The sequence below is a fragment of the Enhydra lutris genome, unplaced genomic scaffold, assembly GCF_002288905.1.
Source record: "Enhydra lutris kenyoni isolate GAN:26980312 unplaced genomic scaffold, ASM228890v2 scaffoldscaffold32, whole genome shotgun sequence".
NCBI lineage: Eukaryota > Metazoa > Chordata > Mammalia > Carnivora > Mustelidae > Enhydra > Enhydra lutris.
Window position 1 is genome coordinate 8,782,324 of NW_019154116.1, and position 12,180 is coordinate 8,794,503.

Sequence of the window (12,180 nt, forward strand, 5' to 3'; positions counted from 1 at the left end):
ACGCTGGATTCCTATGGGGAGACCAAGACAGATCCCAGAGTGAAGGCATTAAGCACAGCATTAGCTCTCCGCTGTTGTTAGTCATTGCTTAGTCCCTTGGGTATCTTTAGTCTCTAAGATGTTCGATCTATGCAAACACAACAAACCTTGCTGTCGATCTCGCTGCTCCCCAGCGCGGACTGGATCACGTAGAGCAGCGCGTCTGTGAGCCCGTCACATTCCCGCATCCTCCTGCGGGCCTCCTCTCCGGCTGAGCTAACATTCCTGCAAAGCAAAAAGCGGCGTCAGTGACCTCCGCGGGGGTACCCCAGAGAACCTTCTTCCACTCCCGCCTCCAGAATGTTTAACCAAGAACACAGCGTGAACGAGGATGGCTGGCTGGCACCAATGCACCCCGGAACCGGCTGAATCCCGGGCATCTGCTGTACAGCTAGTGACATGGGGAGACAGACTTCCGAACGTGTGATCTAGGACGGTCCTGTGACCGTGAAGGATGGAGACTCTTAGAAAGTCTTCGAGGTTTACTCCACTGACAGTGGAAGAGGGAAACCAGAAACTCTTTGAATCAAAGCCTTCTTTGCTGAGAAATGTGAAAGAATGTTTTCCAGAGTCAGAGCTCCCAACTTACTGGAATATTTTAGCGATCTGATTTCACCTGCCTCGATACACCTACCTCGGTCCCGCCAGCAGTAAACTTCTAGGATTTTATTCTAAGAACATAGGGAGGGTTTTCTGTGAAAATTTAAACATTGGGATGCCCATGGCGCCTTTGATGGGCAGGAGTGGCCCACGATCCTTCCCGTACCAGTGGAGGTTGAGCTTAAGCCAACAGAAGGAGGGGATGGTCAGGGAAGATGCAGCGGGGAAGCAGAGAGATCTCCCACCCCTACAAAAGACATGAGACAAGTCTCATCAAGGGTCGGGGTGCTTTTAGTGACCCCGCCATCTGAGAGCATGGTTTCCCTCTCCCACCCAGGGTTAGGATTTGGTTTAGGTAGAGAACTTCTGCAGTCACTCACAGAAACACAGCCTGTTGGAGGGATGCTGGAGGTGAGTTAAGAGAAGGTGCAAAGGGGTTGAAGGAATTTAGAGACCATGGGGAAGCGTGATCTCTCAAGAATGACCCAGCAGGGCAATGGCTCTCCAGCCTGGCTGGTAGCGGGATCACCTGGAGGAGACTGCCAGGCCCCACTTTGGGCTCTTGGGCGGAGCTGGATAGCTTCCTGTTTGGTGACGCTGAGGTTGAGAACTATGGCTCGGACCCCGGCTCCAGGGAGAGGGTTCAGTTGGGGAGGGCGGCGCTCTTTGCTGACTGCTGGGTGCGGCCACGTGGCTGGACTCAAGAATCAGGCCCTGGGCAGAGCCTGCGGGAGACACTGACCAGCATGAGTCTCACGCCCACACCGTAATTGACACTAGTCTTCCCGTCTCGTTCTCAAAATGTCCTTCAAAGTTACACTTTATTCTGTTTTACGGATGAGAACACTGAGGCACTGAGGTCCCCAAGGCAGTAAGTGGAGTGGCTGGACCAGAACCCAGTCTCTGGGAGAGAGGAAGGCGGCGACGCCTTCAGGTTGATGCCCAACATGGACACACCACTTTTTTTAAGGAATGAAAGTAAAATAGGCCTAAGGCTAAAATGCTAAATGCTAAAATGCTACGGAACATAAATGTTCTCTTCGATTATCTAGAAGGTTCTGCAGGATGTGTTTAAATAGGATCTCTCTGCATTTGAATGTAAGACTGGGAAAGGTTATTCAATTCAAATTAGTATTTTTGGCATTTGCTGATCTTAAAATATAAACAAAATTTCTCAGTTCCTTAGATAATATAACTGGGCAAACATTGATGGTATTTTTATGTAAAGTGTTACGGACACCCCCTGGGGGGGACCACCCTCATTTCTGACAGGACGGGGAGGGAGGAAGAACTTTCCGCAGGAAGAAGCTGTGAGGCTGTTGTTCTATGCTGGAAGGATGGCCTTTGTGAGAGAGCGTTTTTAGACCATTCCTCCTTGAAACGATTTTCGCCAGGTCGAGCACTGAGGCTGTCAGAGTAATAGGCTTGTCAGAAATTCAGACCTCTTTGGGCAGAAGAATGCTGGATGGCCACGTGCGCCTGTGTGTTTAAATCTTGCCTCCGTACTTTGAGGGGGTCGTGTTTCCAATAACAGAATGATGGCATTCAGTCTTGAAAGTGCCTTAGGGGTAGCTCTGGACACCCCAGTCTAAAATCCCTCCTCCCTGGCTGAGGAGCGCTCAGTCTCTCTCCTGAGTAGCCTGACGATCAGGACCGACTGCAACCTGGTTCACAAACACACTTAGAAGTGATCAGCCTGTGTTCACTGGTAATCAATGAACAGGTGGGCAACTGAGAGCAAAATCAGGAACTCACAACTCTGTCAACTTTACGAGTTGTGAATGTTAATCTGAGCAGTCTTCTTTATTCTGTTTGATTCTAGTCTAGTCACCTCCAAAATTAAAAAGTTATTACCCATTGTTGGGTCAGTGGGCTCTGGGAGTGCAGGAGGAGCAATAGAAATAGAGACCGCTGGGTCCCCGCCATCTTCCAGCCTCCTCCCCACCTTTCCTTCACCCTTGACTCTTCTGCCAAAAGGATGTATGCCCCTTCACGTCTCCATAGGTAACCTGATACCTTTGCAGGAAACGGATAAAAGACCCCCGCCAACTCCCTCCCAGTGCGACTTCCCCCACTCCCCTTTCCGGAGTCGAGGAACCTCGCCCAAGGGTGCCCACCTCCTCCCGGCGCAACTTTCCTGGCTCCCCTTCTCCTGAGCCCTGAAACTTTGCTGGAGAGTGCCTTTAATAAATTGTGCCTTGCACCCACTTCGCCTGGTGTCGTGTTTATCTTGCCTATAAAACCTTACACCCATCTGCTATATTAAAATGTGCAGGATGTTGAGGGCGCCCGACTGGCCCAGTCAGTGGAGTAGGTGACTCAGTCTTGGTGCTGTGGGTTCGTTCCCGAGCCCCATGGTGGGTGTCGAGGTTACTTAACAATAACATCTTTAAAAAAATGTGTAAAATATTGATAAATGAGAAAGACTGGTAAGTTAGGATCCCCATAGAGAAGGAGAAACGAGGGACACACACACATATACACACAAACATTTGTAAACACACACAACATACCCAAGTAAACACACACATACACACACCCCTATGATACAGAGGGAAGGAGGGAGTTACCACAGCGTCTACCGGTATGATGATGCTCAGTACATATTTTTAAACAGAATGAGGTGCGCACGTGTCTTTTAATCAATGATGTCCCAGAAACCTTTGGGGTTGGGTTCACGTTTAAGCCACTATTCCTGAATAAGGAAACATATCAGAAGGGTACCCCTGGCTTTATACTCTGGAGGGGAGGAGAGTTTCCTCTTTCTCCTTTCCCCCCACAAAACAGATCTACTGTATTATACATGTTTCATTGGTTAAAAATAAAAAAACCCAACAACTTTGTGTGTTGGTCACCATAACAATTAATTGTAATTATGGTCCTAAGTAAGTGACGATGAGCCAGTGTTCAACCTACAAAGTCCCTCCCTCCTGCTGCACTTAAAACCATCTTCTGCCCTTCTTGACGTCTGACGAGAAACTGGTACAGCAAAATTCCACATGTAAACATATCATTAAAACAAACACTTAACAGATTATTTATAAAAAGCACAAAGATGGTTAGATCACTTTTCCTTAGAAATAATCTTCATAATCTTGATTGAATTGTCAGTTTACATGTTATTTGGAAATTTCTGCCTAAAGTAGTTTCTACCATATTTTTATCTAATTGATAAAAAAAGAAACAATTTATTTTTACTTCTTACAATTAAAAGATATAAAATCTCTTAGGATCTCTTCTGTTCCAGCGTGACTTGTTAAACTGCTTTATTTTCCCTATCTTCGGTGCTATTTGAAACCTCGTTTTTCAGCTTCCATCACTCACTGAGCTTATTAAGAACAAATTCAATATACGCAGCTCTCGTAGGATCCCAAGTGGCCCTTGTTCCCTAAGTTCAAAGGAATGAATGCTGCCTGGCACACGGAAGACCTCATCTTATGTGTCTCTACTTCTGATGGCAGGATATAGACAAACTGCAGAGAAAACCCACGGATGAGGATTTTAGCAACGACTCAACTTGAAATCAGCCTCTCTTCTCCACACTGCCCTTGCTCTGTGAATCTTACTGGTCGCCCCTAACTTTGGATTAGAGTTATTTCAGCTGTGACCTTCTTGCTGCGTGGGAACCTCTGGAGGGTAGAGGGCGCGTCATTGTTGCCTGTACACCCAGGAGGCAGCTGAGGGCCCCACCCCAGCTAGGTGCTGGGGCAAGTCGGTTGTAACATGTGCATTCAGCTCTTCCATTGGGCTGGAATTCATGTGATGGATTTCCCTCTGCCCTCCGTACTCTTCGGATGATACCAGATGTCGGTTACATCAAGAATGCGGGCTTCTTATGCTGTGGCTGTGCTCTGCCACTCCAGTCCCCACCCTGGATTACTCAGGTCAGCCTCAATTTGGAAAGAAAGACAGAAAAAAAAAAAAAGACAACTGAAAATAGCATGTGGTCTCTCAAGCCAGTATCATATCTCAAACTAAACCAGTCTGAGATACAAGCTTTCTTAGGACTGTTGATGATATCCATCATACACACTGAGAGAACTGCACCATGTTGCTGCGTGGAGCCGGTCGGGTATTCCTGATTCACAGCTATCTTCACCCCAGGCTTGCAGGAAGAGGTTTCTGGCTCAGTTTCTCTTCCTGTGCTCTTTGCTACCTCCTTGCCTCTCCACTCCCCTGCTCCTTCGCCTTTATGATCTGCCTCCACCTGGGGTCATCTCATACCAGGTCCATCCCCATCACCTTGAGGCCTAGGTCCTTCCGGCCCATCTCTGGGCTGGGGGTCCCTGGGCTACTTAGTCTCATCTCACCAGCAGAGTCCAGATGTTTGGTCTCTGGGGCCCTGGGCTGAGCTTCTGAGACCACACACCAGTGTGAGGAGTGGGATGGGGTTGTCAGGATTTTCAGAGAGCAGAGCTCAGACTGTTTCAAGAAATATGGGTGGTCCCAAGCCAAAGCCGAAATACAAGGCGACACACTCAAGAAGGCCTTGATGCCAACACAGCAGGGCAGGCAGGGGGAGAGGCAGAATCCATCATGGATGACGGCACAGAGTAGACCAGGAGTGCCAGAGCCGGGTCTGGGGATATGAGGGACTCCCAGGGGCTTGAGCCTCTGTACCCTCAACCACAGATAAGGAGAGTCTGTCTGGGGATCGGAGGCTGTGCCGACCCCCACCCGCCACCCCCACCAGCAATGCTTTCCTTTCTGCATCTAGGCCCACTGCCTTTGAGCAGTCACGCTCAAAGGTCTACACTTGGTCCGACCTCTGCCTCGGCCCTTCACCCCCTCTTTGTTGTTCCAGGCACAAGCTTCTAGGACACCTGTAACACCTGACGTTTGAGGTTGGTCCCCCAGTGAAGCGGGCAGCATCAGCTTTTTTCACTGGCTGCCCCTTGCTTCCTGCGGTACAGCACTTAGTAGGAACCGAGCGGATAACGAGGAAGTGCAACCGTGCACAGGGGTTCGCAGGCCTGCCTGCCTCCTTCTGGACCAGTGGCTGTTTCCTGAAGCCATGTGGCTACCTGAGAACATAGGCCAATGTCTGTGTGTCCGGGAATGCTGTGGTTCCCACAAACAGGCCTCCCCAACGGACGATGTCCTGTGTGGAGGCTGAGAAGCCTGTTCAAGTTAGCTGGGCTCCTTGAGGGCCTAGTTTTTGGTATATTCCCTAACACCAGACCTGTGCGCAGCCCAGAAGTTCTCAAACCTCCACAGCACCCAAATCATCTCTGCAACTGGATTAAAACGGAGAAGCCCAGGTCCTTACCCCCCTCAGCGTGCTCTCTTAGCTCTCTGGGTGATGCCCTGCACGCCGGAGCATGAGAACCTCTCTCTTCGCAGGAAATCCAACAGCAGGAAATTGAAATATTTGTTAAATGACCACGTAGCTGTCCACTGTGTGCTACATGGTACATAAACTCTTAAAGATACTCCTAAAGGTGTCCTCTTCCTAACGGGGGTGGGGGTGGGTGGTGGGGGTGGGCACATGTCCCCAACGACGCATACATTTATTTTAATTTAAAATCAATTAATTAACATAGAGTGTATTATTACTTTCAGTGGTAGAGTTTAGTGATTCATCAGCGGCATCCAACACCCAGGGCCCATTACAGCATGTCCCCTCCTTAACGCCCATCTCCCAGTTACCCCATCCCTCCACCTACCTCCCCTCCAGCAGCGATGCATTCAGACCAACTGTCATAGGGTCCCAACAGGAAGACTGTGAAAATCTTGGAACTAACACTAAATATGTGAGGGGAAATCTAAGCAAAGCACAAATGTGCATCATCTCAACTTCCTGACCACGTGATGACCAAGGAACTCTGTAACTTCTCATAAATGACCTGGTCTGCGTTAAGCATGAGAATGGGAAATAGTAGCAATCATGCTCAAGCCATGCTCCCATGAAGTAGGCTTGCTTTTGCTTTAGCTAAAAACATTCCATTTTAAAGAGATCCTTCCATCCACACATCTAAATAAATCATGAGTTGAGAACTTTTTCTGTAAGGAGCTGGAGAGTGAATATTTCAGGTTTGGGAACCCCATAGGTCTCTGTAACTTCTCTTCCTCCTCCTTCTTTTAAGAACCTTTTAAAAATTTAAGACCCACTCTTATCTACAGCCATACAAAATCATATCATGGGTGGGATTTGGCTCATGGGCCCTAGTTTGCCAACCCCTGGCCTAGATTCTCATCAGAAGCCCCATTATAGGATTCAGGAGGAGTCTCTGAAGCCCTGATATTATCCTCAAAATTTCATATAGTTTTATACAAATGCTATGTGCATGTTTTTTTTTTTTTCTGTGATAAAGGAATAGGACTTTCATTGTATTCCGAGGCTGGGACCCCAAAATTCCAAGAACCTCCAGTCAAAATCAGCAGTGCCCTTGGTCTGAGCAGAACATTGCTGTCCTAAATCGAGAACTCTAGCTTCAAGATTCAGACACATTTGTCTTCATGGGTAAATAGTAACTATGCCTTCTTCTGTCCTTCAAAAATCCCTGGGAGAGCTTGTGGGTGGGTTCCAAAATCACTGACCGAGAAACCCCAGATCTCTTCTTCCATGTGGGAAAGCCGAGTGTGCAGGGTTGGGGAGGAAGGGGTCTTCTGGCCAGTCAGCTGGGTCAACACAGCGACCAATGTCCAGCCCAACCACTCACTCCAGGTCAGCAGTTACAGGGTCGATGGGGACAGTGTGAGCCCTGCCAAGTCTCCGAGCAGCCACCACAGAGAAGGGGTGACCACCATAGAAAACATTAGAGTTCATCCTCTTCATCTATAGCTTCTCTGCAGAAAGAGAGAGCTTATTTCCTTATTATTCAATAACTTCAACAAAGATGGATTCTCTCGTGCCCTTGCCATGGTCTCGTAGCTGGGGCTCCCCAGATGTGAAGGCATGCGCCTTGCCTGGGTCTACGCATCTGTAATGTGTGGATGGGGATGTCTGAGTCACTAGCTCGTGTGGTGACACAGCCCAGTGGTCTGGACCTGGCGCCGACTCTTCGCAGTAAATGTCAATCGCTCCAGCTGCTTCTCACTCAGAGACATCCACACAAGAGTGAGAGAGACCCCTACCTGGAACATGGACGGCAGGCACACGGAGAGGATAAGGGGCGAGCACAGAAGAGACTGGAAGGTTTCATGGTGCCAGTGACAACCTCGCTGTTTGCATGCTCATCACTAATTTTAAAAAAAATCTGAAGCTATTGGAAAAGTATTCAAACAATGGGGAAAATAAATGAATAAAAGTGAACATCCTCACTCTTTTCTTCCCTTCTGTCCAAGGGAATCACAGGGACTCTGTGAGGTTTAACATTCAAGATTATTTTCTATTCCTGCAAATAAACTGTGTAGGTATGTTTTTGCTTTTCACCATAGTGGCTCATCAGACACCTTGCTTGCTTTTATCCCACATTTTCTTTTAAAGAGAGAGAGAGAGAGAGAAAGAGAGAAGCAGGTGCATGGCAGGGAGAGAGGGAGAAACTCAAGCAGGCTTCATGCTCAGTGTGGAGCCCGACATGGAGCTTAGTCTCATGATCTTGAGGTCATGACCTGAGCCAAAACCAAGAGCTGGATGCTTACCTGACTGAGCCATCCAGACACCCCTTCTTTTATCCTTTAAAAGCCTATCTCTGCCTCTTTTCATGACTGTACCTACCTATTTACTCTATTCAATGAATGACTTTGGATATTCCATGTATAAATATTTCATAACTTATAATTTAAGAAATGATTACCCTATTAAAAGACATCCAAGTCATTTTTAATTTTTGGCTATAATAAGTAACATTGAACAGAGATTTGGAGGAGTTATGGGTTTTTTGAGATGGACCCTATGGAACCAGAAGAAAGGATAACAGATCAATCAGTTCAAAGCAACAAACCAATCCACTTGGACTGGGTACTGACACTGCTCTACACTCAAGGCCAAGTCTTGGGATAGAAAGAAAAGAACGCCTGGCCCTTATCCTTCAGATCTCACAGTCTGGCAGGGAAGCAGACACATCTCTGGTGTGCCAGGATCTCATCCACGTGAAACCAGCGGTATGAAGAACATGGGAACCAATCTCCCTTGGAAACGATGCCTGGGTGTGCCTAGAAAATAAACTTTGGCTGAGATGGATGGAAGTCTTACTACTCACCTTTAAGTTGTAATTAAAATCTTTGCTGAGGTTGTACTTCTGTAAATTTGGATATCAACTGTTTTCCTTAACATCTGTAGAGCATGCCATGGGTTGGATTTAAGAACACAGAGTACAGTAAATGAGTTCTTAGCAAGAAAGCATTTTATGCATACTTAGTAGAATGGACCTTGAATTTGAAGGGCAAGATGTAAATCACACATACAGGCTCAGGAGTGGTTTCCAGTGAACAGCCTGTGTCAATACCAACCAAGTACATCCATGACGTGTGGGGGCTCCAGGCCACTCTTGGCATGAGCAGAGGGAGGACGTGTCGGAAGAGGTGGCAGTCTGTGCAATTGCCAATTCCAGAATGTGCATCTCCGTCTTCACTAAGCCTGGCATGGTAAGCCAGCCCTTCTGCTTAGCAAAACCACAGACTCCTGCTTCACCGGGGTAAATCTTCCTGATGCTCTTTGCCTAAACCACATGACTGGTGCTAAGTCCTTTTTGACCTCCAGCTATCAAGAGGGAACCAAAGCAAGGTTCTCCTCACCTGCCTGGTGAATTCGAGTCATTCAAGAGGCTCTTCCAGTGTTGCCATTTTCTGATGTGGTACCCTCAGTGCAGAGCCATGGATGCCAGAAGAGACATCCCTGGCCTTGAAACCTCATGGGGGTGTGCTGGGCTGGATTTCCAAACTTGGAACCAGTTCTCTATTTTATTTTCCATTTCTCCCCTTCTGGAACTGGCATGTCTCTAATTATCATCCTATGCCTGTCCCACCAGCGCTTGTCGGGAGCAGATAAGCTGTTCTTTTGGTATTAATGGCCCCCTGAAATGTTTATGTCCTAATGCCTGGAACCCATGAATAGGTTACTGTAAATGGAAGAAGGGACTCTGCAGAGGGCATGAAGGTTATGGACTTTACAATAGGGAGATTCCCCCCCTGGATGATTGCTGTGGACCCAAGGAGCATTAAGAGCAGGGTGCAGGGGTGCCTGGGTGGCCCAGTGGGTTAAAGCCTCTGCCTTCGGCTCAGGTCATGATCCTGAGGTCCTGGGATCGAGCCCCACATTGGGCTCTCTGCTTAGTGGGGAGTCTGCTTCCCCCTCTCTCTGCCTGCCTCTCTGCCTACTTGTGATCTCTGTCTGTCAAATAAATAGATAAATAATCTTTAAAAAAAAATAAAAATAAAAGCAGGGTGCATTCTCTGTGTGGACCCAGTGCGATGCAGTAGAAGGGAAAGTCAGAGAGAGCTCAGGCATGAAGGATTCAACTCCCCATGGCTGGCTGTGACCCGGAGGGGGCCATGGGCAAGGCTGAGAGAGAGGCTGCCAGCTCTCAGCTGACAGCCTACAAGGAAACAGGGTCCGTGATCCCACAGCCAGAAAGAAGTCAGTTCTGGCCACAACCCGAAGAAGCTTGGACAAATCTTCTCCCAAGAGCCATTAGTGAGGAACACAACCCTGCCGACCCCTTGATCTTAAATTGGTGAGAATGGTGTCAGACTTCTAACTCACAGGAACCATAGTATATTAAGTCTGTGTCGTCGTCCTACGTCACTAAGTTTGTGGTCATTTGTTACAGCAGCAGTTGGAAACTAGTACAGTAACTTTTGCTTGTTTTACCCAACGGTAAATGAAAATCTTCTTGACACACGCCTATGCATTTCACAGCCCAGCCTTTCCCTGGAAGATGGTTTATCTGTCACGGACTCAAGCAAGTTTCGAGAACGTATTTCCAGATGACCAAAAAAAAAAAAAAAAAATTGTATTGTCTTGATCAAGACCAAAATGCCACCTATATGAGGTTCAACATTCTTCCTCGGGGCATGTGTGTAGGAGACACGGTGAGCTGGTGGCACACGCAGCATCTGTCCTTAACGACGCCGGGCCGGGCGGTGCTCCAGCTACCTCCGAATGCTCTGCATCGGAACACGGGTGTGATGTGATGATGCATGTTTTGAGACAAAAGTACATTGCTTTCAGGGCACCTGGGTGGCTCAGTGGGTTAAGCCTCTGCCTTCGGCTCAGGTCATGGTCTCTGGGTTCAGGGCTCGAGCCCCGCATTGGGCTCTCTGCTCAGCAGGGAGCCTGCTTCCCCCCCCTCACTCTGCCTGCCTCTCTGCCTACTTGTGATCTCTGTCTGTCAAATAAATAAATAAAATCTTAAAAAAAAAAAAAAAGAGTACATTGCTTTCATTGGTTTTGCCCTCTCTCTGATCTGATCAGCCATGAGAGAGCTACCAGATATGCGGGCATCAGCTAGGACCAGACTGCTTTCCTGCTTGGTCACTACCTTTCACTCCTGCCAGCCCTCTTCCTATAGAAGGGGCTCCTGAAAACCTCAGACTTCACAGCTTCTGGTGAACAGAGTGGGCAGCCGGTGGTAGTCTATTCTGGGGGGATAATGAGCACGCTGGATTATAAGGGAGAGGAACAGGCGATGTCCTAGCTCTGCTAGAGTGAAGTCTCTGGCGGGGACTCATTATTTGAGTGAATTCCTGGAGCATTATCGGAAATGCCCACCCTAAGTACCAATCGGTATGAATGGTCTGGGTTTCCTCTGCTATGCAAAAGTAGAGGGCTGCCAGGAAACCTCCCACAAGGGGAAAGCAAAAGATGTGTAAAGCAAAGAAACAATTACCATTAATTTATATGGATATGATTTTGGGGCCATCCCCGACCCCAAATCTCCTCTCTTAGGCTCTCCTGATGCCTGAGGGCACATGGCTAACAGATGCACAAAGTACCTGGACATAAAGCCCAGATGCTCACGTGCTCACAGACATCGATCAAAGCTCTGGAGGCTGGACGCTGAGATGCTGGACGTGGTGCAGGGAAGGAGCTAGGCGGGACCCTTGTCGCTGCTCTGGGTGTCCTGCCTCTACCCCAGGTCTCTGCAAAACCAACACACAACGCTCTTTTTGCTTTTCATGTTTTTTCTGTAAAACCAAAATCCTCTATGGATTTCTTTTTGTTTGTGAAAACAGCTCCTCATGCAGGTTTGTTTGTTTTGTTTTGTTTCGTCATTGGTAAAAGCAAAGTGGCCTAATGCAAACTTTTCGAAAACCGAGGACCCCGTTTTAGGATGAGCCACACCTCTGAACGTTTTGATTGGGTACAAATAACAAAGCTGAAATTACTTGAAAAGCTCTTGAGTTCTCTTTACACATATGGGTTTCCTTAGCTGGCACTTTATCACAGCCAAGTCAGAACAATTTCCAGAGAAATAAATTTCCCTCCCCCGCCCCCCCCCCCTTTTTTTAAAGATTAGCACAGTCTTGCTTTTGGATTCCTGCTATGCACCTTCTTGTCTTCTCTCAAGGAAGGCAATTTCTTTATAAATCTGGACAGTAATGGCTTGGTAGTTGCTTTGTTGAGCTGCAGGGACAGAACGCTTCAGAGGCCTAAAG

The 12,180-nt window shown here is 47.8% G+C and overlaps 1 protein-coding gene across 1 annotated transcript in view; it reads right to left on the minus strand.

The window, feature by feature from the left end:
- LOC111153440 (catenin delta 2) overlaps positions 1–12,180 on the minus strand; it is a 1,010,962-nt gene that overhangs the window by 142,243 nt on the left and 856,539 nt on the right. The window contains exon 13 of the mRNA XM_022512459.1: positions 147–264. Within this exon, the coding sequence (XP_022368167.1) occupies positions 147–264 (118 nt within the window). The remainder of the gene's footprint in view (positions 1–146; positions 265–12,180) is intronic.